The sequence below is a fragment of the Pseudonaja textilis genome, chromosome 6, assembly GCF_049901715.1.
Source record: "Pseudonaja textilis isolate UNSWEBS1 chromosome 6, rPseTex1.2, whole genome shotgun sequence".
Lineage (NCBI taxonomy): Eukaryota > Metazoa > Chordata > Lepidosauria > Squamata > Elapidae > Pseudonaja > Pseudonaja textilis.
In genome coordinates, this window is record NC_141995.1 from 16922425 (window position 1) to 16946573 (window position 24149).

General features: G+C 39.7%; 1 protein-coding gene across 1 annotated transcript; it reads right to left on the reverse strand.

Annotated features, from left to right (window-relative positions):
• Positions 1-1450: 1450 nt before the first annotated feature.
• EIF4E (eukaryotic translation initiation factor 4E) lies at positions 1451-23924 on the reverse strand. Its single transcript, XM_026698301.2, has 7 exons — positions 23894-23924; positions 19944-20050; positions 10984-11079; positions 10025-10088; positions 9410-9523; positions 5639-5778; positions 1451-2496 (listed from the first exon to the last, which is right to left on the reverse strand). Exons 1-7 carry the CDS (start codon positions 23909-23911, stop codon positions 2382-2384), a joined length of 654 nt encoding a protein of 217 aa, XP_026554086.1. The 5' UTR covers positions 23912-23924; the 3' UTR covers positions 1451-2381.
• Positions 23925-24149: the final 225 nt, after the last annotated feature.

Here is a 24149-nt window from a genome sequence, read left to right on the forward strand (position 1 = left end):
TGGGTACAGAAGAATCAAAAACCTTCAGCCACTTTGCAACTAATTCTATACGTTTTCACTACCTGGAAGACTGACTCAGCCACCTTTCATAGTGCATTGCAAGAAACTTGCTATCAAAAATGGGAAACCCAGAGGAGTCTCCAGCATCCCATCATTTACAGTCACCAAATACCAACTCAGCAAACTATATTAGACAGAGCGTTAAAAGATATTAAAAGGATTGCTTTTAACTTAGCCCACAATTTCTGCCTCTTAAAACCCCTGCACTTGCTACTTTTACTGCTTCAGGCAAACATCCTCAAATGAACAATTTAAATCAGGAAAGGATTGCTGAAGGATAAGAGATGAGGGGAGAATTCAGTCTTTTCCAAATCTCATTCATCACCCCCTGCCCAGAGTTAGGGTGTGTTTTTAATGCAAATATTTAAACCATTCTTCCGAAACTCATCTGATTATATTTTCAAGAAGATACTACAATATGCAGCCATGATCTTCTCTAACGGGCAATCAGAAAGTTGTTATATGCAGCCCTCAAATTGCCATAAGCCAATGTTTCTTACACCATGGATACTGACCTGATAAATGTAACTGGGTTCTCACAGATCAATCATTTCCTTTTCTCAAATAGAATTAGACATTAGTACAAACCACATTTGCTTTAATACAAGAGCTGTTTTGTTTATTATAAGGGGAAGTATTAACTGCAAGGATACAGCATCAGTTTTTACACAAAATGCTATTTGGGTTAGCGCTAGATAAACTGCAAGAACCAAAAGGCAAAAATTTCTAAGACATTTATAGCAAAGGAGGCAAATATCCCAAGGTAATATAGCTAAGGTCAGGGAGACAGCAAAACTGCCTTGATAGGTAATAGTCAGGCCAAAATATTTAGCTATAGGCCAGCTAAGAATTTTTGAGACTTCCTCATATCTCCCTCTCAGTATAGGAAATATGACATCATCCAACCATTACACTTTACACTGAAATTGACAATTTTAGAATATCTCCTTTAAATAAGTTTTAATCTGCCACTGTCTCAACAACTGCATTAAGTGCCAGAATAACGTTTTGCTACATTTCTCAAAATAAATGTGTAATTGACTAATTTATACTCCCTCCCCCCAATTTTTTTTTTTAGCAAAACCCAGAGGGTTTTGTTGCTGTTGTTCATTTGCTGCTCCAGGCACACTTTCAAATAGCCATTTGGTTTCTAGAGATGCTAGCCTGGCAGCTAAACATGGAGCATATTAATTCTAATTATAACCACAGCAAAGAATTGCATATGGCTATAATACTATCTAATTCAAATCCAGGATTTGAATTCACTGTAGTTTAAGACTTATCCTTTTCTAGACTATACACTACAACAGAGGCCACAACAGAGACTATCTTGTCAAAAGTAGTACAAAGCACTTCAGTATAATGAAATAAAAGGACAAATCTACTTGTCTAAAAGACAATTCACTGTACACATTTTATTTACAGTTTTGTACACTGTCTTAATATGAATGGGACTGCTTTTCTATTTGAGCCGTACTTAAACCAAAGCAAAATTTAACCTAAGGAATACAAAGTGTTAAAATACAGCATAAGATACAAAAAACAGGAATACTATTTCTAGTAAGGAATGTAATTCTGGTGTTAACATTTTTAAAAATCCACAATTATGTTCAGGAAATCACACAAACATATCACTGATTTGACTTGAAATGCATGAAATTTGTAGCAAAGCTTTGATATTACAAAATAATTACCATAGATTGCACAAAATTATGTTTATTAAACCTTTTGTCGTATTCCCAGATCCTTCACCAATGTTACATGAGCAAGAACTGAAATCAGAATATCACTAATGTTATCAGAAAAGGGAAACAAATAAATTAAATCTAGCAGCCATCAGTATCAATTACAGCAACGATCATGCTGTATAAAGAAAGATTTGCTAGAAAAATGTATGCATCATACTTTTCTTTCAAACCAGCAAAACATGTTATTGCATACAGTGAAAAGATGAAAAAGTAGTAGTTTATTCCCCTGTAGAAATGGCACTGTTTTCAGGACATTTTTTAATATAATAGTTATTTTCTTAAGAAGCATCAGAGAATGGGTTAGGGAGACATATATGGATTTGAGGGACAAATGTTGCACTGAAATTCTTTGATTGGAAAAGGTTACCTTCAGCCAAAAAATGGGGTGGGGTGGGGGTGAGGAAGAAAACAGAAGTACAAGACAAAGCAAATGAGAGTTTCACAAATTTAGCAACATTTAGATGGAAATCAGATTTAAATGCAGTCCACTCTGCTTTTATAGAGGCTTTGGTTCAGCTCCCAAATCTCGATTGCTTGACGCAGTCTCCTATGAAATACTCTGAAGGTGTCTTCTTAAACAACAAACCTATTTTTAGTGGTGGAACCACTTTTAGTAGCTGTGTCAGCATGGGACTGATAACCAATCACTATCTTTTGAGGAAGTCCTAACCTTTCCTTGTATACTCTCCTGGGAAATTAAAAACACAAAATATAAATTTAAGTAGCATTGTTCATAAGAAAACATGGTATTAATTTTCATTGTTTAAACTCCAAATGCAATATACCAGACGTGTTTACATTTCTTTTAAATAAAAGTCATTCCACTATTCACTCAATATTTGACATTAACATTTCCTGTTTTGGAAATTAGTAATCGATATAGGAACCAGGAGGTTGTACATCTAAAGATCATTGCCTTCCTAAGTTCCTGATTATACCTCCACTTTCATTTTTAGGTCCGTCAGCTGAGCCTCCTCAGTAGAAAGCAATCCAGAGTTCAAACTGATGAGGGACTTTCACTTAAAGCCCAAATGACTAAACTATCTAAATTTGTAACTTTAATGTTCATAAGAGTTTGTCAGCTCCCCATCAGAGTAATAGCAAAGCAACTGATTCATGCCAGGTGTCTCAAGTTTGAATTACTAAAACTGTTTAATGACCAAATTACCTTACAGCTTTTTCTGTCCCCTTGATTTGTATTCATAACTGCAGTGTTCTGGACATCTGAATTACTTCTACCTTTCTCTTTTTGGCTATTTGCAAAAATGTCAATAGAAGCTGCTGCTATTATCTTACTGAGTTATGCATAGGAGCATTTTGTAACTTGGAGAATCAGCTCAAAACTTTTATTCTGTGCTCATTTCAATTGTTCAGCTAGCACCTCCTTATGATAAAATAGCCATGAGTGAATTTTTTTTATTTAGTACCAGTCATCTGGAATCAACTCCTTTTAAAAGGTGCTGAAATGCTTATTTTTAATTGAACTTTTAATGGATCTTTGTGAAACTAAAATATTTTTAATGCAGAATTCTTGTTATGTGTTAACAATTGATAAAAAGCTATTCAGAATACTGAGGTTTGCTTATCTTAGCTATTAGATTGGAGTACATGCATTTATTTTTGATATTGCATTTATTTATTTTACACTGCACTTGTACTGGCACATGAAAGACAAAGCTACTATCATTGCAACATTTGTTCATTATGGCTGTGACTTAACTCTTATGTCGATGGACCTTGTAGAATATCAATATGAAAAAAATATTTGGGCAAATTCTTTTGCCATAAAATAAAATAAAGGTAATCCTCAACTTACAACCACAATTGATCCCAAAGTTTCTGTTGCTAAGGAAGATAGTTAAGTGACTTTTGGCCCATTTTATGACTTTTCTTACCACAACTGTTAAGTCACTGCAACTGTTAAGTAAGTAACACAATAGTTAAGTGAATCTAGCTTCCCCACTGATTTTGATTGTCAGAACGTCACAAAAGGTGATAACATAACCCCAGGATACTGCAACTAGGTGAGATCATCTGTCACCATGGACTGAGGTATCAGCTGTTTGTCTCGGCCCGTGTGAATTAAATGTTACTGTGTCCTCCCTCTCGCAGTACCTGAAGGCTGTTAGGGGGCTGGATGGGGAGCAATGGGTTGAAACTAAACCTTTGCAAGATCGAGTGGCTCTGGGTTCAGGGAGAATTGCCACCTTTGGTCTTGGATGCGGTGGCACTACCCCAAACAGACCCTGTGTGTAATCTAGGGGTTTTCATGGACTCACAACTCCTACTCGAAGAGCAGGTGGCGGTTGTGGCCAGGAGGGCCTTTGCGTAACTGCGGGTTGTGCACCAGTTACGCCCTTTCCTGGACCAATGGTCCCTACTCACAGTCACTCATGTCCTAGTCACTTCGTGTCTTGATTATTGCAACGGGTGCTACATGCAGCAGTCTGCATGGTTTTGTGAGGACCTCGATGTGCATGTTTCACCTCTCCTTCAGGAGCTGTATTGGTTGCACATTTGCTTCCTGGTGCAATTCAAGGTACTGGTTGTCACTTTAAAGCCCTTCATTGATTGAGACCAGGTTATCTGAGGTAATGTCTCTTACCAGTCACATCTACCCGACCCATTAGAGGAGGAAGGCAGGAAATGCTACGGGTCCCATCCCTGAGGGATCCAGAAGAAGGGCCTTCTCTGTGGTGGCTCCCTCTCTCTGGAAGATCATTCCCCGAGAGATTAGAATGGCCCCCTCACTAATACTCTTCTGGAAGGTACTGAAGACCTGGTTCTGCCAGCATGCCTGGGGAACCCAGAGTGGGATGGAGGCCATCAAACAGCTTGTATGATTTGGTGTCATCGGGGCGGGGTGGGTGGGAGTTGGGGTGTATTTCTTATTTATTTTCCAGATTTTGTTCTATTGTATTTTATTAATTTATTTGATTCTTTTTATTAGTTTCTATTGTTTTTTATTTTAATGATGGTTTTACATTCTGTAAGATGCCTCGAGTCGCCATGAGCGAATAGACGGAAATATAAATTTGATAAATAAATAAATAAAATAAATAAACAATCATAAATATCAATCAGTTGCTAAGCATCTGAATTTTGATCACGTGACTTGGGGATGCTGCAACAAGTTGTGTGAAAAAGTCATAAGTCACTTTTTTCAGTGCTATTGTAACTTTGAATGGTCTCTAAATGAACTGTTGTAAGATGACAATTACCTGCACTATTATTTGATTTTTATGTTATCTTTTTTCTCAATTCAAAACAGTGTATTTATTTAATGCCCGCGCCTCTTTTTCCCAAAAGTTTGTGAGGTGGGTTGGGCTTAGAGTGTGAATGGTCCAAAGTCATCCAGTTGGCTTTCATGCCCAAAAGATGGACCAGAATTCATAGGTCTCCTGATTTCTAGCACAGAATGTTAGCTGCTATACCAAACTGGCTTTATTTGCCATGTAATCTTATTAGGCACATTTGCTACTTAATGTATCATCTTGAGAGTCCTAAAAAAGTATGTACAATAGTCTGCTGAAAATTATGAATTGGTTCAAATATAAACAGCCATAATTTTGACAGCAGCCCTCCCAAAATGAGTATTAACTTCTTTCACATGACAAGGATACTGGAAGTCTTTTTCATTAAACACAGATTAGGATTATGCCTGAAATCTTGATGTATTGAAATAAATTTCATAAATTATAAAGTTGATCTGTTTCCTCTGAACACAATTTATATCTGAATTAAAGCATAACAAACAAAAAATAACAGCAAAGCTTCTGAAATATCAGTATTTTCTAAAGCAACAATTGTGAAATTGCACATCAACTTACCCTATATGTGTAACAGCATCTCTGTTTTCACATTCAGTAGTCCATATTGCTATTTTATCCCCCTTTGTTCTAACATTAACAACAGCTCCACATACATCATCACTGTAGTCATCAAAGGATTCTCCAATAAGGCACAGCAGCTACAAAATTGAAGATAATAACTAAATAACAAAATACAACTGAATACTTACAAAAATTACACCGTATAATAACATAAATTTCTACTGATTTCAGTGTATCACCAAGACAAATTACAATAGATTACTGAGAAAAATAATTCTCAGTTGAAAGCTGCTACACAAATAATCCTATTATAGACGGTACTTTTAACTCCCCAGAGATTTGACTTAGAAGCCCATCTATATCTGAGAGCTTCTTTAATGGTTAACATGTATAATAAGACTGTTTCAAGAACAGTACAAGAGACTTAGCCATCAAAAATTTCCTTTCTTCCATCAAGAAAGGTAACATGAAAAAAATTAAGTAAACTGGATTATTGATAAATACTAACATCCATGAAAGAGCAAAGAACTAGCCCTTGGATCTTAATCCAACACCAAGAGATTACCAATATCCCTGACTTAAAGGCTTGTGCCAGAGGGCCAGCACAATTAGTTTTTGCTTTGAATTTCACCCACTTTTACCTGTAACTTATGTCCACAATTGGGACCTTAACTTCCATTGCTAAGTAATGTGGTTTGTAAAAGAAGCATTGTGAGTGTACTGTTTAACAACAGCAGTTTCAATAGTTATAGTTGCAGTAGTTAGACCTCACACTTCTACCCTGCCAAACTAAGCTTTGCTTTTGATTCCCCCCTCTTGCCTATCTCCCCCACTTTGCCCTTTTGGTGCCTACACTCTGCCACATATCCTGATGCCCTCCACCACTGTCCCCTTCATCCTCCTGCTGGTGCTCTGGGCTTCAGGTGTTGGGTGAAGGTGCTGCCCTAGGACATGTGCATTCCTGGGCAGCATCTCCTTTCTCATCTGCTTGAAGGGAACTTGCCAGGCCCATTTAGAGAGGAGGCAGCAGAGTGGCAAACTGCAGCGCTCTCCATTGGCTGGCAAGGAAGGAGAGTTGGCAATGTTCTTCAGAGAGGTGCTGTTTGGGATGACAGTAGAACTGGAGGAGGCAGGCCTCTAGGAGAAGCAGTGCACAGTCTGCAGCTTGTGTTGCAGATACTCCTGAAAAATCAGCCAGTGATCTTCAGCAAGGAGTGGAGGAAAACTGTATAATATAAGTATGCTAATGACACCCCATGTCATAATTTCAAATGTGCACACCTGGTATATGGAAAGCATTATATCACTGTTCATTAAAGAACACTCTCAGCAAAAAATGAATCACTAAGGAGTCTAGTACTTGAAGTATTAAAGCAACTGATCAAAATGGTGCAATTCTATTTCATATCTGAAAAGGTTGAGAACTAAATAAAATCTGATTTATTTCCAATCATCAAAGCTATAAAGCCAACTCAATCTCAAAGGAAAATGGGAAGTAAAGCTCAAGTGCACTGAAAATTGTAATCCAGAAATATTTATACCAACAGTATTTATTTTGGAGGGGCATACACAGCCTGCTTGCTATGCCATACTATGCTATAAAAACTATTCATAGGTGACCTAACTTTGACTAATTCACCTGATTTGAAGACAATTTTACCCAAAGTGAATGAATCAGCTTTTTTTAAAAAAAGGAGAAACATTTCCTTTAAAAAATGATGCATTTATTTTCCAAGTTCTATTCACTTGCCAGAACTTCCTTAAACATAATTATGCAATGGCCTTCACAAATCTAAACATGTCAACATAATTTGACCAATTGCAAGAAACGGGTGATTGATATCTATGGTCCAAAACGTAACATACAAGCCACACTAATTTGAATGATTGAATGGGCTTCATATCATCCACTGAGAATTTATCTCAGATATGACACTCCAATGTCACCCAGACAAAGCTGTCACCAATTTGATATAACAAATATATTCCAAAATAAAGCAATCTATAAAAAGTAAATAGAGAGGGGTTGGGACTCTTGTCTAGATAATGGTAGAATATCTCCCTGAAAACTGAACCAAATGGATCAAACTGAACCAAATGGGGAAAGATAGAAAGAGCAAGATTAGAAAATGGGCTGGATCTGGGTGGGGCAGCAGAAGAAGCATTTCCCTCCTCCCTAAACACCCAATGTTTTCTTAAGGAAGAGAGAATGCCTAGTTCTCCAATACTGAATAAAATACAAAAACTGTCAATGGTTGCTATTGCTAACAGGATTAGAAATAATTGTAAATGTCCTGCTCACTTCAGGATGACTCTCTGAAAATGTATTAGAACAGGATTAAATTTGGCAATGGGAATAGGGTGGTAAAGAAGCCAGCAAAACAAAAAATTGGTAGATCAGACTGAGAGCTGTGGATAAAAAAATGAATCAAGAAAAATGTATCCTATGCCAGGGGTCCCCGGGCCATGGCCCACTACTGGGCTGTGGCTCATTCAGAACTGGGCTGTGCAAGTGGCAGGTGAGTATATGCACGCATGCAGCTGCATTTGTGTGAGCAGTGTATGCTCCTGTCGCTTGCACAAATGGCAGTTATGTGTGTTCACACCTATGCCTGCCACTAGCATAGAACCATCCCCTCTCCCCGCAAGCGGAAAGATTGATGAGCACTGTCCTATGGGACTGTTAGAATTTTGCTTGCTGATTCATACTCAAGTTTCCACCTTCCTTATCACACGACCCACAGCAAAGTTACTTTGTGTTTCCCTGAACACATAGAGTAGAAACAGACTATTTTAATGCAGAAACCTCCTATGGCTATGATTAGTGAAGATATTGAAAAGAATTTCAACACTTTTCTCTGCATACTTGCCCTAACTTATTTTTTCCAACCCAACATTATATTTGAAAAAAAACACGTAAAAGGAGTCTTACAGTTTGATCATCAGAAAAATAATTCTGCAAGAGTTGAAGAGAATGGCACTAGGTTTGATACGGAAGCAAAACAAACACAAGAAAAATGAGCTTGAAAAAGAATCAATCAAATCAAAGCATTGAGAAAAGTTTCTTCAATGCATTCCTATGAGAGGGATAGTTGGACCAGTGGTTCAGGATGTTGTCAATTCCTCGACTCTAAATTTCATTTCTTGAGAAGTGATCCAAGCAGCACTATTATTAAGCAATGACAAAGGATTCAAGAACTCATGCTCTCCACACTTTCCTAATGGTCACTGACAATTAACAGGCCTGTAATACATTTTATAGGCTTACAAATACATTGCATACCAGAAACATGAAACTTTCAGCTACCGAGTCTCTAAAATTGGCTCCAGCATTCTCCTTAGAATCATTATAACTTGTAATGCCATTAGTTTTGTGATTGTCAGCATTGTTATATATTTAGGATGACTATATGACGTGATAATCCAAGACAGCATGATCTTTTTTGTAATACATCTCCTGAATCCAATTCCAGAATTTAGGAGGATCCACAAAGTTCCAAGACCAATGGTTTTTATAGGCCTCCACCCAGGAACAAAATGTATTGCCAATGGTGTAAGGTTTCCTGCTTGAGCTGGGGATTGGACTAGAAGACCTCCAAGACCTTCCAACTGTTATTCTGTATTCTCTCTGATATAGCAATGGTCTAATTATGGTCAATTAATTATCTGAATGGATTTGGTACACCCTGACTTTTTGTTTAGAAATTGGGAAAAGTACTCTTCTCTTAAATGTGGCCAAAATGAGCAAACAATATAAAAATCACTTACTGTCTCTAGCCAGAAGCGATCAAGATCACTTCGTCTCTGCTGCTTGTTTAGTGTAATTAGCCATCTCCCTCCCCGTTTATTCTTCTCATCTTCCCACATGGGTTCAATACCATCCTAAAAAGTGCAGTTTAATATAAAACACAATATCCACATGTGTAATTCACACAATTCATTTTTAAATATTTGAAATTTATTTACCTTTATATTAACTAAGATTTTAAGTCATGCACAAAAAAATATCAGTGCTTTTTAAAAAATTAATGTTACTCTTCTGACAGAAATGGAACATTAATTTAATTTGCAACACAATAAAAATAGAGACAGTGACTGGTAAAATAGGAAAGACAAGATTAGCAACATTTAAACAAATTTTTATTATGTATTTTATCCTCAGCTCTTGAAAATATCAAAATATTAAGATGTACTTTAACACAGAAATCCCATATTATAACCATAGAAACTAGTCAATAAGTTACTCTGTAGTAAGTTTTATTAATACTCTTTTACAACACAATATTTTATTAAATTGTATATCCTTTAAAGCATTTTACTTAGCAGATTACATCCAAAATAGCCTAACAAGATGAAATAGACTCAAATATTTATTCCACATACCTTAAAAAGTGAGTAATCACAACCAGGCATTAAATTACTAGAGAGCTGAATATGGTTATATAACCTATTTTGGAAAAAAATGTAAGTACAATCAATGAAGTGAACTCTAGCACAAATATTAAAGATTATAGATGTGCAAATGTCAAAAAACACATATATTATCTTAAATTTTGGAGATAAGTTTTAATAATTCTTAATAGCAATTATTAAAAGAAAAACTGTATTTAAAGTCATATAATCATTACTTTAAAAACAAATTCAACACTGTCATCATCACAATACTTGAGAACACAGTTCACAGGATTTCTAATACTTCACAGAGCCAATCACTTCAAGTCTCCTAGGTGCCCTCTTTTTATAATTGTAGCAGGCAACAATATTTAATGCCTTCAACTTTTCCAAACTTAAGTCTAAATTAGATAACCCATGATCCACTGGGTCATCATTTTAGAGATATTTCCTTACGTAAACAGAAAAACAGAATGATTGGGCAAAAAAGCAGTGGGAGAAGAAGCAACTTCTGACTTTCTGCCAGCATGACTAGGGCTGACTGCCCTCTAGAAGCCAATGGTGGGATGAGTCTAGCCAGGCTTTGGAGAGCTAGAGATGGACCAGTTTACTGAGCCCCCGGACAGTGCCACAGAAGCATTGAAGCAACCACAAATCTGCCAATTTCAATCCCATAGGAGTCATGTGTCCCGGATTTTGGAAGTATTCTGTAAATTAGCCCATTTGGTATATTGGTTCAAAAACTGTTGCCCTATAATGCACTATTTCACAATTAAACATTACAGACACAAGAGTTTTAATAGTACATAGGTGTCCTTTACAAATTCACTTCCCTTTTGTCTTTTAATATTTCCTCTCATTCAAATTATTCCTCTATATTTTTTTATATATAACCCTCAATAATAGATGAGATGGAAAACACTCAAGTTTCAAGTCTATAATTTACTTACGCCCAAAAATCTTCAACAGTATCAAACTTTGAGATCAGACGAAGATTTGCTTGCCAAGTTTTACTTTTGTCATTTTTAAAGAACCAGAGTGCCCACCTGAAAAAAATAATGACTTTATATTGGCATACAATTATTATTTTAAAAGGCAGAGATTAAAATCATAACATATGAAGAAATTTGGGAAGAAAAATACAAAACAAGAATACACAAAACTATGCAGGTTTAATGTTCATTTCCATTATTTTATTCAAGAATGAGCACTTAGGCATACAATGGAGATTCTAAATGTGAACAATTCTACTATAGAATAAATCTGAACTCATATCTATGTTTATATAATGACTATAACCAAACTATCCTCCTTTCCCAAATTTCCATTTTCTGGAAATAGATCCTAAGGAAATCAGTTTGAACTATATCTTTGAAACACAACTTTAAGTAACTTATAAACTTCTAGTAGCACTTATAGCTAGCTGACAAATGAATCAACTAATTTATCTGATTCAAAAACTAGGATTCCTTATACCAACTCCCCCATTAAAATATATATATATATATCATTCAATTGTTCTGAGGAAGAATCAGATTACATGTCATATACATGGTACCACCCTAAAGTCTAGTACTCATAAAACTGATTGTTGTAATAGGTATGACTTGCAGAAGGATTGGTATTTTAAATTTTGTTTTATTGGCCTAATCAAAATTTTAAAAAACATGATTTTGCAACTTAATCTATCAACTACCGTCTATCACCAATAGATCAAACTATAGTAACCCTGAATATATTCAGCAAAAAGAAAGGGTAAATGGCAAAAATGAGCTGTAATACAGAATTGGACAATTAAGAGGTAAAATGCCACTTTTTATATAATCCTTTAAAAATGCAAATAGCCTTCTAGAAAATAATTCTATTTTGCAAAGGATTAATACAAACATTAAACAAAGCTAATCAATAAAATTTGAAAATGATTATAAACATATACGGTATGCATAATATATAAGGTACAGTGCTGCAATTACATATAGATTGAAGACGTTTGTTTCTGAAAAGGTTTCCCCTAAACAGGTCACTTTGAATTTCATATATTCTTCAAAACGTTTCTTTCGGAAGAAAAAGTAATTTAAATTTCAAAGGAAAAAAATATTCTGACAAAAACAAAATATTCTAGAGATGAAAGTGTTTTGTTTTGCATATACTACATTATTGTCGCTTAAATCAATGGCCCCCAACCTTTTGGGCACCAGGGACTGGCGGGGGCGTGGTTTCACATGCTGCCTGCATCCTGCAGATGGGGCTTTGATTGTTTGTACGGCCCAGTGCCAGTCCACAGACTGGAGGCTGAGGACTTGTCTTAAATTACTAGTGGCATGGGTTGGAGATGCCTGATTACAATGAATCAGACAAAGTATTCCTTCCAATTTGAAAAAGGGCCTTGGTACTTACCTGATACGCCCGTTCTCTGTGAGCTGTGAAGAGCATCCAGAAGTGCTTCAGTCTCTTCTGGAAAGGCTGGGCTTAAAACTCCGGGACGCTCCTCCTCCTCCACGGGACACCTCCCCAGAGTCCCCCAGTTTTGCAAAGACTGAGTGCCAAAGTCCGGAACTCATCACCTAATCTAGATCCCTGACCGGAACGGAACCCCACCAGATGGAAAGAAATGGGTGGGGCTGGATGCTCTTCACAGCTCACAGAGAATGGGTGTATCAGGTAAGTACCAACGCCCTTTCTCCCATGAGCTGTTCAGAGCATCCAGAAGTGGGACATACCAAAGCTTGGCCTGTTCTTAGGGAGGGACTCGGTCTGGATCGAAATCCACTCCTAAATTCTGTGGACCCTCTGCAGGACTCTTCTGCCAAATGAAGCGTCCACTGATGCATAGACATCAATTTTATAATTTCTGACAAAGGGCGATGGTGAAGCCCAAGTTGCCACTCTGCAAATTTCATCTATGGAAGCCCGTGTGGCCCGTGCTGCTGATGTTGCCGCACTCCTTGTTGAGTGGGCTGTAATGCCCTTAGGAACTGAGATGGACTGGCATTTGTAACTTTTAGCTATGGTGGCTCTCAACCATCTACCAATGGTTGTTGACAACACCTTGTGTCCTAAAGTGGATGGGCTGAAGGATAAGAGCCTCAGATTTTCGAAATGCCGCCGTGCAGTCTAGATAGATGCTTAACGCCCTTTGAACATCAAGTTGATGCCATTGATGCTCCAGTCTATGAAATTGTTTCAGACAAAAATTTGGAAGCACCAACTCCTGCGCTCTGTGGAAGACTGAATTTACTTTAGGGGTGAACGATGGATCCAATCTGAGAACCACTCTGTCCGCATGAAACATGCACAGGTCCTTTCTCATTGGCAATGCTGCCAATTCGGAAATCCTCCTTGCTGATGTAATCGCAATTAAGAAACCACCTTATATGCCAGGAATTTGAGACTAGCGGTTCTTAAAGGCTCGAACGGGCCAGTTGTAAGTGCGGTTAACACCTTGTTGAGCTCCCAAGTGGGATAACGGTGAATTACAGGAGGTCGTAAGTTTGCAGCACCCTTAAGAAAGCTGCGGACATGTGGATGGTGTGCTATGGAACGAAGGTCACCCCAGGATATCACTGAGGCTAAGGCCGCCACCTGTCTGCGTAAAGTATTTGGAGATAGGCCCTTGGTCAACCCCTCCTGTAAAAAGTCCAATAATTGTCCTATTGATGGGGCGGTTGGGTTGATCTTAGACCCCTGGCACCAGCGACAGAAAGTGGATCACGTGGCCTCATATATATGATTTGTTGAGGACCGTCTGGATGCTTGTATGGCGGCAATGGCATCCTCTGAAATCTGTTGGGTCCTTAAACGGCTCTGCTCAATCTCCATACGACTAGGCTGAGCCATTGTGGGTCCGGGTGAAATACCAGCCCTTGAAAGAGAGAAACCCTTGATGGTGGAATTTTCCAAGGTTGTTCTCTCGAGAGGTCCTGTAGGTACGCGAACCACGTTCACCTGGGCCAGTAAGGGGCGACCAATATCAATTCTGCTTGTTCTTCCAATAACTTCTGGATCAACCTGGGTATTACAGGGAGAAGAGGAAACACATACAGAAGTCTGGGAGGCCACTGACATCACAGGGCATTGACGGCCTCCGCCCCGAGTCGGGTACCTTGAAATATACTGGGGCAATTGGGGTTGAGGGGAGAGGCAAATAGATCGATCACCAGTTGCCCAAACCTCCACACTGCTTCCTGGAAGAGAGACGGGTGTAGGCGCCACTCTGTCTGATCTATCGTGGCCCTGCTGAGCTATGTGCTCTGCCTTGAGCGAAAACAGATTGGCCTCGGCCCACTTGAACAACCTTGCTGTCTCCAGCATCAGAAGTTTGGAGTGGGTACCCCCTGTCTGTTTACGTGGGCCTTGGTTGTGATATTGTCTGTCAAGACCTGAACGTGGTGTGATTGGAAAAGGGGTAGAAAACTGCGTAATGCCGGATGAACTGCTCGCAGCTCCAACAGGTTGATGCTTTGTGATTGTTCGGAAATAGTCCAACTTCCCTGTGTAGTGTGGGATTGGAAGTGAGCTCCCCATCCTACCAGGCTGGCATCGGTTGTGATTGTTGCCCTGCAAGGACACCCCTTGTTTATTGTGTTTTCCAACCACCAGCGGAGCGATCGGAGAACATTTTGCGAAACACTTTATCCGGACGTTGGAAGTGGCTCTTCCGGATCACTGGAAAGGTAGCAGGAACCATTGCAGATCTCTAGAATGGAATCGAGCCCAAGGCACAATGGAAATACAAGAAATCAGTTTCCCTAACAGTTGAGACAGAACTGCCAGGGAAACCCTCTTTAAGGCTCTGATCTCTCTGGCCAAGGACTGGATGCTATTCAACCTGTCCAGAGAGAGAAAAACCTTGCCCTCCACGGTATCTATCACTGCCCCTAAATGAACTAACCTAGTTGAAGGGATCAAATGGCTTTTATCCCAATTTATGGAAAAGCCGTGACCTTGAAGAGTCTCCAGAGTAATCTTGGTATCCAAATTTGCTTGATGTCTGGAAGATGACAAAATTAAAATATCATCCAGATAACACTGTAAACAAATAGATTTGATCCTGAGGGAGGCAGCCAAAGCTGCTAGGACCTTGGTAAAAGTCCTAGGGGCCGAAGCCAGACTGAATGGCAGGGCGATATATTCATAATGCCGATCACAATAGCAAAATCTAAGATATTTGTAGTGAGCAGATCTAATTGGTATATGTAGATAAGCCTCTGTCAGGTCTATAGAGGTCAGGACATCGTTCTCTCTGATGCTGAGCAGAATGGACTGGAGAGTAGTCATCTTGAATTTTCGATAAACCAATGATCTGTTCAGACGTTTGAGGTCCAGAATTGCCCTCCAGCCCCCTGAACTCTTTGGGACCACAAACAGTAGAGAGTAACAGCCTTGACCTCGTTGTTCAGATGGGACCTCTCTAATGGCCCAAATATGCAGAAGATGATAGATAGCCTCCTGCATCAACATTCTCTTAATGGGGTCCGTGGACCTAGGGCTCCTAATGAAAAAGTTCGGAGGGGAGGATTGAAACTCTAGCGCCAAACCAAACCTAACAGAGTCCCCGACCCACGCATCAGAGGTAGAGCTGTCCCATTGATCAGCAAACCGCCCCTTTAGCCGCCCTCCAATGGGAGCTGCTGTCAAGGACTCACTTGGGGCGACGAAAAAATCAGCCTCCGGTACCTCTGGGGTTTCTTCTGTTTTGGCCTCCCCGCTCACCTCTATTGGAAGATTCCGACCTATCCTGTCTAAAACTGGGCCTGTAGCTTGATGTTATCTGCGATCTGGGAACGTATGGGCCTTGATAGTAGGACCGAAAGGAACCCCTTCGAAACGACTGGGGTGTTCTGTTTTCAGACCTCTGAAAAAGAGGGGGAAGCACTTTTTTCTTGTTTCTATTCTCAATAAGCAAGACACTGCTTATAATTTATCCCGATATTGGGGCTGATGCCAGCTTGCATTTATGCTTCGTATCCGCCTGCCAATGTCTGAGCCATAGCAGTCTCCATGCTGATACGCGAGATGCTATGGCTCTAGACAAGAATTTGACTGCATTAAATGTGGCGTCGGCGGAAAATTCTGCCCCTGCAATAATCTTAGCAATGTCCTGGTGGGCTCTGACATTTGACTCTGGCAATATATCCCTCAAGTGGAAGAGCCATCATAGGGAGGACCATGTAAAAAAGGATGCAGCTGTAGCTGCCCTAATGGCCCAGGCGTCAGAAACATGCGCCCTACGGAGTGCCAACTCTGCTCTCTTTTCCTCCAGTCTCAGAGCTTCCTCAAAGAGGGAAGTGCCACAATGGGCTCATCCACCTCCGGCGTTTTGAGAAAATTTGAAAACTCTGGTGCCAAATTATAATATCGTTTATCGTACCCTGTTGGGGCTGGGTAGGATGCTGCTGATGCCAATTGATTTTGTACTAATTCAGCAAACATACGAGGGACAGGAATAGTTTCTGCCTCGTTAGCCGGTTGTGAGAATATTAGATCCTCGGATTCGTCCTGAGACCCTGTTGACAATGGATGAGGGCTTGATGTGCCAAGTTTAGCGATGTTCTTTGCTTTGAAAAGTAAAGATTTAAAGAGGTGCGGATGAAAAAGGCCAGAAAAGGTAGGTTGGTCCGGAATGAGGCCTTTGTCATCCGACATTCCTCATTCTAGTGGGTCAGCCTCTGACAACCCCAAGTCCATCTGATGGATCGACCCCACCTCCATGGGAACATCCTGGTCATCTAATTCCACCTCCTCCTGAAGACCTTGGACCGGTATGTCAAGAATATTGGGGAATACCTGAGTTTGATGATGTCCCATATGCGCAAACGATCAAGCAGACAGGGATCCTGCGTCCGAAGTAGCCGAAAAGTGCCTGGTCCGGATGGATTGCTGCACTCCAGCCGCAATGTATGGCCATCTCCATCCATTGCCTCATTTCGATGGGAATAGTCTCAGGTAATCCCTCCTCCTCGTCTTAAACCGGCGGCCGTAGGGGTGAAGATTTGCCGGGCAGTGCTCATTGGAGGAGATATGGCTATGGGAGGCTGACCAGAAATAGCCTGTCTGGGCTGGGTGGATAAGTCCAAGGGCCCCAAAAATGTTCTTGGTCCCTGATCCGATTGTTGTGTCATAGCCACCTTGTCCGCCTCCCTGGCCTGTTTCTGCAACTGCCTTTCCAAGGCTTGGTGCCGTCTATGGGCATCCTTATCCGTTGCCTTAGAGGCCTTTTTGGGGCCCACTGACTTATCTTGAGACTTATTTGTCTTGGAGCAGAAGACGTTGTCACCTTCCATTGTGGAGGACTGATTCTCATTCCTCTAACTTTAATTTTTTTAAAAAAATATTATTGTTGTTGTTGTTGTTATTGTTATTATTATTTGTACTCAGGGGTGATGCCTACCCCTGTGGTTGAAAGTGAACGCTTCTCCAGGAGTGTAAGCCTATATATATATGTATATACACACACACACACATACATATACGTGCCTATATCTACAGGTAAAACTATGTATATGGGAAACAGTATCTAAGGGTCCCCAACAAGGGAAACCCCCAAGCGCTCCAAGCAAGAAATATTCTGGATCCCTGGTCCCCAACAAGGGAAACCAGCTATACAGGGCCTGGATGGATCCTTTCCTGTCAAAAACGTCCCGCTGTTTGAAATGGCACTTGCAGCTTCACTCCAATGTAATGATCCAAAAGCAATTGCAAAAAGAAAAAAAAAAGTCCTGCTTAAGGACTAGCCTGCTTATCCAACGCCAGCAAGATAAAAGAGAAATAATGCTAGGGAAGTGGAGTGGGAAGGTACTTGCCCCGGTCCCCAAGAAGGGAAACCAGCGAGGAATGGCGCCTGTGATATTTAGGCGCGAACTTGAAGCCAGCCATTGAAAATGGCGGGAAGGCAGAATATCCGATGTTAATTGCCTAAGCAGCTTAACGAGCCGCTGCTGCTGACTCTCTAAATTGTCAGATAAATGATCCTGTCAGTCGAAACAGCAAGGAGAAGTGAGCCGTGGCTGTGAGCACTCCGCCAAGATGCAGAGATAAGACAATCGGGGGATTAGATAAGCTAATTGCCTGAAGCGGCCGTCGCAGGCTGCCTGAGGAGTGGCAGGCTCTGCCAGCCACAAAGAACTGCTCTCAAACTGATCGGGGGGATGACCTAATAGAGCCACAAGCCTTGAAATCACCAAATTAATTGAGGAAAAATTTACAAGCCGAATTAACCCAAGAGCAAACCTGAATTTTGACTAGCTGAATCAGAAAACGGTTCCAGTCAGGGAGTGCACAACCTCTTACCACGAAGGCTGAGCTAAAACTAGGGGAAGCTGGCGAGGTGTCCCGTGGAGGAGGAGGAGCGTCTCGGAGTTTTAAGCCCAGCCTTTCCAGAAGAGACTGAAGCACTTCTGGATGCTCTGAACAGCTCGTGGGAGAAAGTGAAAGTGTATTTTTATACAGATATTTCGTAGACATTATATCTGTAAATGCTACTGAAAATAACATTGTCATGCAGAAAAATCATAAATCAAATAAATAAATGCAGTATATAAAGCAAGTAATACAGAGACACAAAATACTTATTTTTAGAAATTGGTTTTCAACTTAGAATAACACTGCAGGTTGAAGGATGCCATACAATTTTGGAATGATTACTGCTGATAAATCATTCTAGTTGGAAACTGAAAAAGAAATCCTCCTAAAGAATTAAAAGATATCATACGTAAGTTCATATGCACATTTAATTAGTAGTACTGTTTACTGTAATCATAGTTTGTAAGATTTTTAAGGTTATTTCCTTGAATCACCTTAGTAGTTTTATATCACTGATGCTATATATCATTTCTGAAATTCTGAATTTATTTAGTGCCTTGTATAGTAGCTCAAGGTTGCATTTACATTTTTAAACAGACCAAAAACAGGAGGTAGACATATTAACCAAAACAGGTATGGGCAATTTTTATAATATCAAGAGCGGTTTTAAGATCTTGAGTTGTATATGGAAAGTTGGGCTCCAAAAACTGAACAGAGAAAGGAAAAATAAAAATATGTGTGTCAGCCCCTGCCATCTTGAATCAGAAAATGCAGGAATTCAGATTCGGTTTTTCCCAGATGTGCCATTATAAATTCTCTAATAAATTCTTATTTGGATGGACTTTGATGCTGAATGCTGAATTGAAAATGGAGAATTTGGTTGGAATGCTGACATTGTGTGTGTTCATTTTTATTAAAATTAGATAAAATCAATTATTTCTCAGGGCTTAGCAGTTTTGCATTCGCTGAACCTTTTTTGTAACAATTCTGAGACCAGCAGGCTCTGTTCTGTCAACGAAAACCTGAAAGTATTGACCCAGTCATCAACCACATTCTACTTTATTAAGATGACTAAGGAAAATTGGGGCAAAGATTTTAATTGCAATCAAAAGTAATATCCTGGAAAGAAACTATACTTTTTTAATATTCTGAATAGGGAGATTATCTCAAATACTATTTATAATCCAAAGTACGATTTGGCTCAAACTACTGTAGATAGGAAAATTAACTGACTTTTAAACCAGGAACTTATTTACCTGTCAACACTGCACTTCAAATTGTTACTGTATGGTATACAAATCATAGTATGAAACATGTGGTAGGTTAGTATGTTATACTTTACAGTTTAAAATTGCAACACAGTGATTTGGAATCTTGTTATGTAGTGTTTTTCAGCTGAAATCTCTTGAAACTTAAAGAGAACATACAACATTTCAGAGGTTGTCATAAAGGACCTGTAATTTAACATAAAAGACAACTGTTCCCCAACTTTTCAAAAGGAGGATGTTTGTGGATATGTATTCTGCATTTTAAAAAATGCATTCCAAAATATCTAATTAATTCTGTTTTGGAACATGCTATTACACAATTTAAAGGAAACATGCCCCACCTGTTTTGTAATGGATGCTTAACGTATGTTTCAGGACTCACAATCTCCTGACTTGCTGGTGTCTCAGTTTTCTCTTCTTCTGAAGTCTGAGGGTTAGAAATGGTTTCCTAGACAAACAAAACAAACAATTAACTTTCTTCTTTATAAGGAATAATATATTATGCATAAAGATTTATTTAAAAGATAACCACCATGTTCAAATATTCTGCCATTAACATTTGCAAATCTTTTTAATATGGATATGTCTATATTTTCCGAATATAGGCATTCTAGAACAATTAGAATGACTGTAAAGTTCACAAGTCTGAAACAATAAGATGTAATCTATTTCTCCACGGAGGATTATATTATCAAATGTGTGCAAATTTAGCAAACTAACCTTTCTTAATGCAGTAATTCTCATAGCACATACTATTAAGTGATTCATTACCATAGGCCACATGTATACTCCAAATGTATAACTTAGATTAAAATCGAGCAGACAATGGTACCAATCAACATATGTTTTGAATTATTGCTAACTTTACTACATTGTAAACAGCTGCATTTTCATAGGGAATTCTTGCATACGTCTCCCTTTCTATATATTTCATTAAGATCTGGGATATTAAAACATGATAGAATTTAAGGTATGAACAAATCACTATCAATTGTAACACTGTAATATATTTGATTAGAAAACATGTACAAATGTTATTTATTGCAAACTTCTTTTATGGACACCCGCTGTATAAAATATACAAAAAGAAAATACTGTAATAGGACAGTTGCAGATAAAACTACATTAAGCTCTCAAAAAATTAGTGAGAAACATTTGTTATGACTAACTTAGTATTGATTTCAGTGGGTTTAGATATATAGTACTTTTTCTGGATACTTAACAATGGTAAATGGAATGGAATTTCCTAATGTCCCATCACTTAATGACATCATTACATTTTAGGCTTAGGGTTGGTAAGTGAGGATCTTCTCACAACTTCCTGCTGGCTTCCAACAACCAAAGACAGTGGGGAAAGTAGCAGGAAGTTTAAAGTCCCAGTTGGCTTGCAAGCAAGCCAATAAGTTGTAAATGAATTTTGCAGGGGAGGGGTAAACACATAATGTGAGTATGGTGCAAGCACAGCAAGGCTTGGGTGGCTGCTTGCCAAATGGGTGAGAGATGGCGCACAAGATTTGGGTGAAGTTGCTGGACACAGGAGACTTATCTGAGTGACTTGCAACCTTCCCTGCCAGCTCCCCCATTGACTTTGCTTGAAGGAAGTCAGCAAAGAAGGTTGAAATGGCAATCACATGACCATGGCATACTGCAACTGTTGTGTGAGCTGGTTGCCAAACACCCACATTGCAATGATAGGGTGTTATGGTGGCCAGAACTTTGAGGACTGATCTTAGTACCACTCATTCACATTGTTGTAACGTGCTGAACAAGTAGTCATTAAACATGGACTACCTGTAAGAAGACACCTCTACTGTCATATAAATGGTATACTCCTGCCACTTTTTAGGCTTATATCTATAAAATCTGAGGAGAAATTTTTCTTCCCCTTAACAAAGGCTAAATATAATAATTCAGGTACAAAAGAATTATTTCTAAATGAAAAGTACTATGAGAAATGAACATAACTATGAGGATTTTATTTTGTACATTCTATATGCTAGAGTATCTGGATATAGTGATATTACCATCTAACAAATGGTACACAAAAATTATATTAGCTAAAACTAGCATATAAAAAGAACCATTTGATATTAGCAGTCTACAGACTGATTAAATATGTAACTTTCAATTTTATTACCTGTTCTCTTAGCTGCAGTTATAAGATATATTATACCTTAGGCGAAGAAAATCTTTCAATAACCAACAACACAGACTTGTCGTCCCTTTAACTTCAATCTAAACAGGAATGAAATTAATCTTATGCATATTTGGGATCATCTGAAAACTGAACCCATTTTATACTTGTGTGAAATGGTAAATTAGCTTATGAAAGCTACTTTTTAATAAACACTTTTCTTAAAAGAGAAGCATCAACTAAAATTTCTGCACACAATAAAACTTCTGAACTAAATATATATTTGGTCTCATTGATTTTGCTAGTAGTTGAATGTTTTTGAAGTTCATTCCCATAATATAACAAAACTATATGAATGTTCAATGTCTTTCCTTCATGTTATAGATTTAATAAGCCCGTCTTTCAAGTAAGTAAAATTAAAATAACACAGATGCACATATTCAAAATTTCAGCTTACCTTTACTAAACTACATAATCCAGAATGGCTTTCAATCATGATGATTCAAAGTTTTCTGTATACATGCACTTTTTTTCTCTATTTGCGTTGGAAACTGATAGCGCTTATAAAAGTTTTAAAATTAGGAATGTGTGAAGTCTATCAGAAAAGGAGTTTCCAAAAAGGCGAAAACTGTTAAAGCTGTAATCTAATGGTAATAATGGATCATTCCATAGTCTTTTTCTTCTGAGCTTAAAAACCTTGTATTATCCTGGCAACATTTATGGACTAGAAAAATAATACACTTGTAAATTGTGCCTACTCTGGAACATGATAGTTGACATTTTTTATAAGTAGATGCAGAGGCACATAGTATATACATGCTATGCCCTGGGAAATCTCTTTCCTTTTGTATGTAGCGAAATACTACTTCAGTATTTAACTTGCCACTACCTACAGTGTCAGTGCCAACTGCAGTTCTCTTGGTTCAATGCCAGTATTTTCCCCTTAGTATTACTACTGTCATCTTCCATTGCATGTCAACTCCTACACTCAACTTAAAATACAATACGTTGCAAGGGGGGGCAGAAATATGATGGGCTCTTTTCCTTCAACAAATTAGTATTTGAAAATGTTTGGCCTTAAAAATTCTGCACAGCTAGGGGAGAAAGATGAGCAAATCTATTTAAGTATAAGGCGAGTGTATAAAGGACTAAATCAGAGACAACCTTCTTTATGGAAAAGTTGAAAACTTAAGTACCACGTATGATCTGGCCTGTACTGTACACATCCGCTCCAACTTATGCCCCTGTGAAAGAATTTGAGGTGTTTTTTTTTTACCCCCCAGCCGGTTCTATGGAATTCAATTATAAGTATACTTTTCTTGGGAAATGATGATGTGGGGGGGGAGGAACAAGTTAAGCCAAGGATCTAAACAAAAAGCAATTTTTGTCGCCTACTTCGGCGACAGCAGGACAGTATCGCTCGAGAGGAAACAAACGGGTGTTGTGACAGCATTGAGAGCAGCCACGAAAATCAGGGATGGGAGCGGTGGAGGAAGGGATTCTCCGCCGGTGTTTGGGCACTCTGGAGTCTGGCAGGCGCGGGGAGACACAGGCCGGCATAAGCGGCCCTCTCCGCTAGCGAATTACAGAGAAGTTATGTCCAGGATTGGGGGGCCCAGAGTCCCACCGAGCTCCGCCTTCTTCTCTCGTGGTGAATTCTCCTCGCCCTGCACCCGCCGGCCGTCTTCGGCCTTCCTCTCTCTACCTCACCCGTCACACGACCCCTCCCGGTCGTCCCCTCAACGCCCCCGCCTGAACTGTGACGGCACAATCCTGGCCGTTCGCCTCACGCGCTCGGAGTCTCCCCCACCCCGGCCTCCCAGGTCTTCCCATCCGCCTTCTCCCGCCAAGGCGCTCCATCGCACACGCCGGCGCCTTTCGCTCGCCGTACACACGCGCGCCACGCGCGCGCGCACACACACCACTTTCCAGGCCAGTGTCTGTCGCCCTCCCTCTTCGCCAACCATCTCTCCCCCCCCCCCTTTTCGGCTTTCTGGCTGAGATTTTTTGGGTCCCCCTTCAGGGCCGAGCGGCCTTTTCACAATCTTCGCGGAAGCCTACGTGACAGAGCGAGGGCGGAGAAAAAGAGGAAGGCGGGAGGGAGAAGGAGTGGTGGTGGTAAAACCGAAGGGAGGAAACGGGAATAAGGACACTCACCGGTTCCACCGTCGCCATCTTAGATCGCTCTGATCGCACAAGCGCTGAGGGGAGGAGAGAGGTAAAAGGGGAAGGCGGATAACAAATCAGGTTCGAAAACGATTGGTCAGCGGAGAGTCACGTGGAGGCGGCGGCCGTTTTGGCGGCTCGGCGCGTGCGCAAGCCCGGTGCGGGGAGGGGTTGGTGCTCGCTGTCAGAGGGAGCAGCAGCAGTGTCTTCTGGGAATTGTAGTCTCGGATTATTTCCCCCTCCCCTC

Excerpts from the sequence above, each read along its gene's own strand:
- EIF4E (XM_026698301.2), bottom strand. Across the intron at positions 11,080-19,943 it reads AAGCATCCATTACAAAACAG|GTGGGCACTCTGGTTCTTTA; the intron begins GTGGGGCATGTT and ends TATTTTTTTCAG. Across the intron at positions 10,089-10,983 it reads ACTGTTGAAGATTTTTGGGC|GTTATATAACCATATTCAGC; the intron begins GTAAGTAAATTA and ends TTTCCAAAATAG.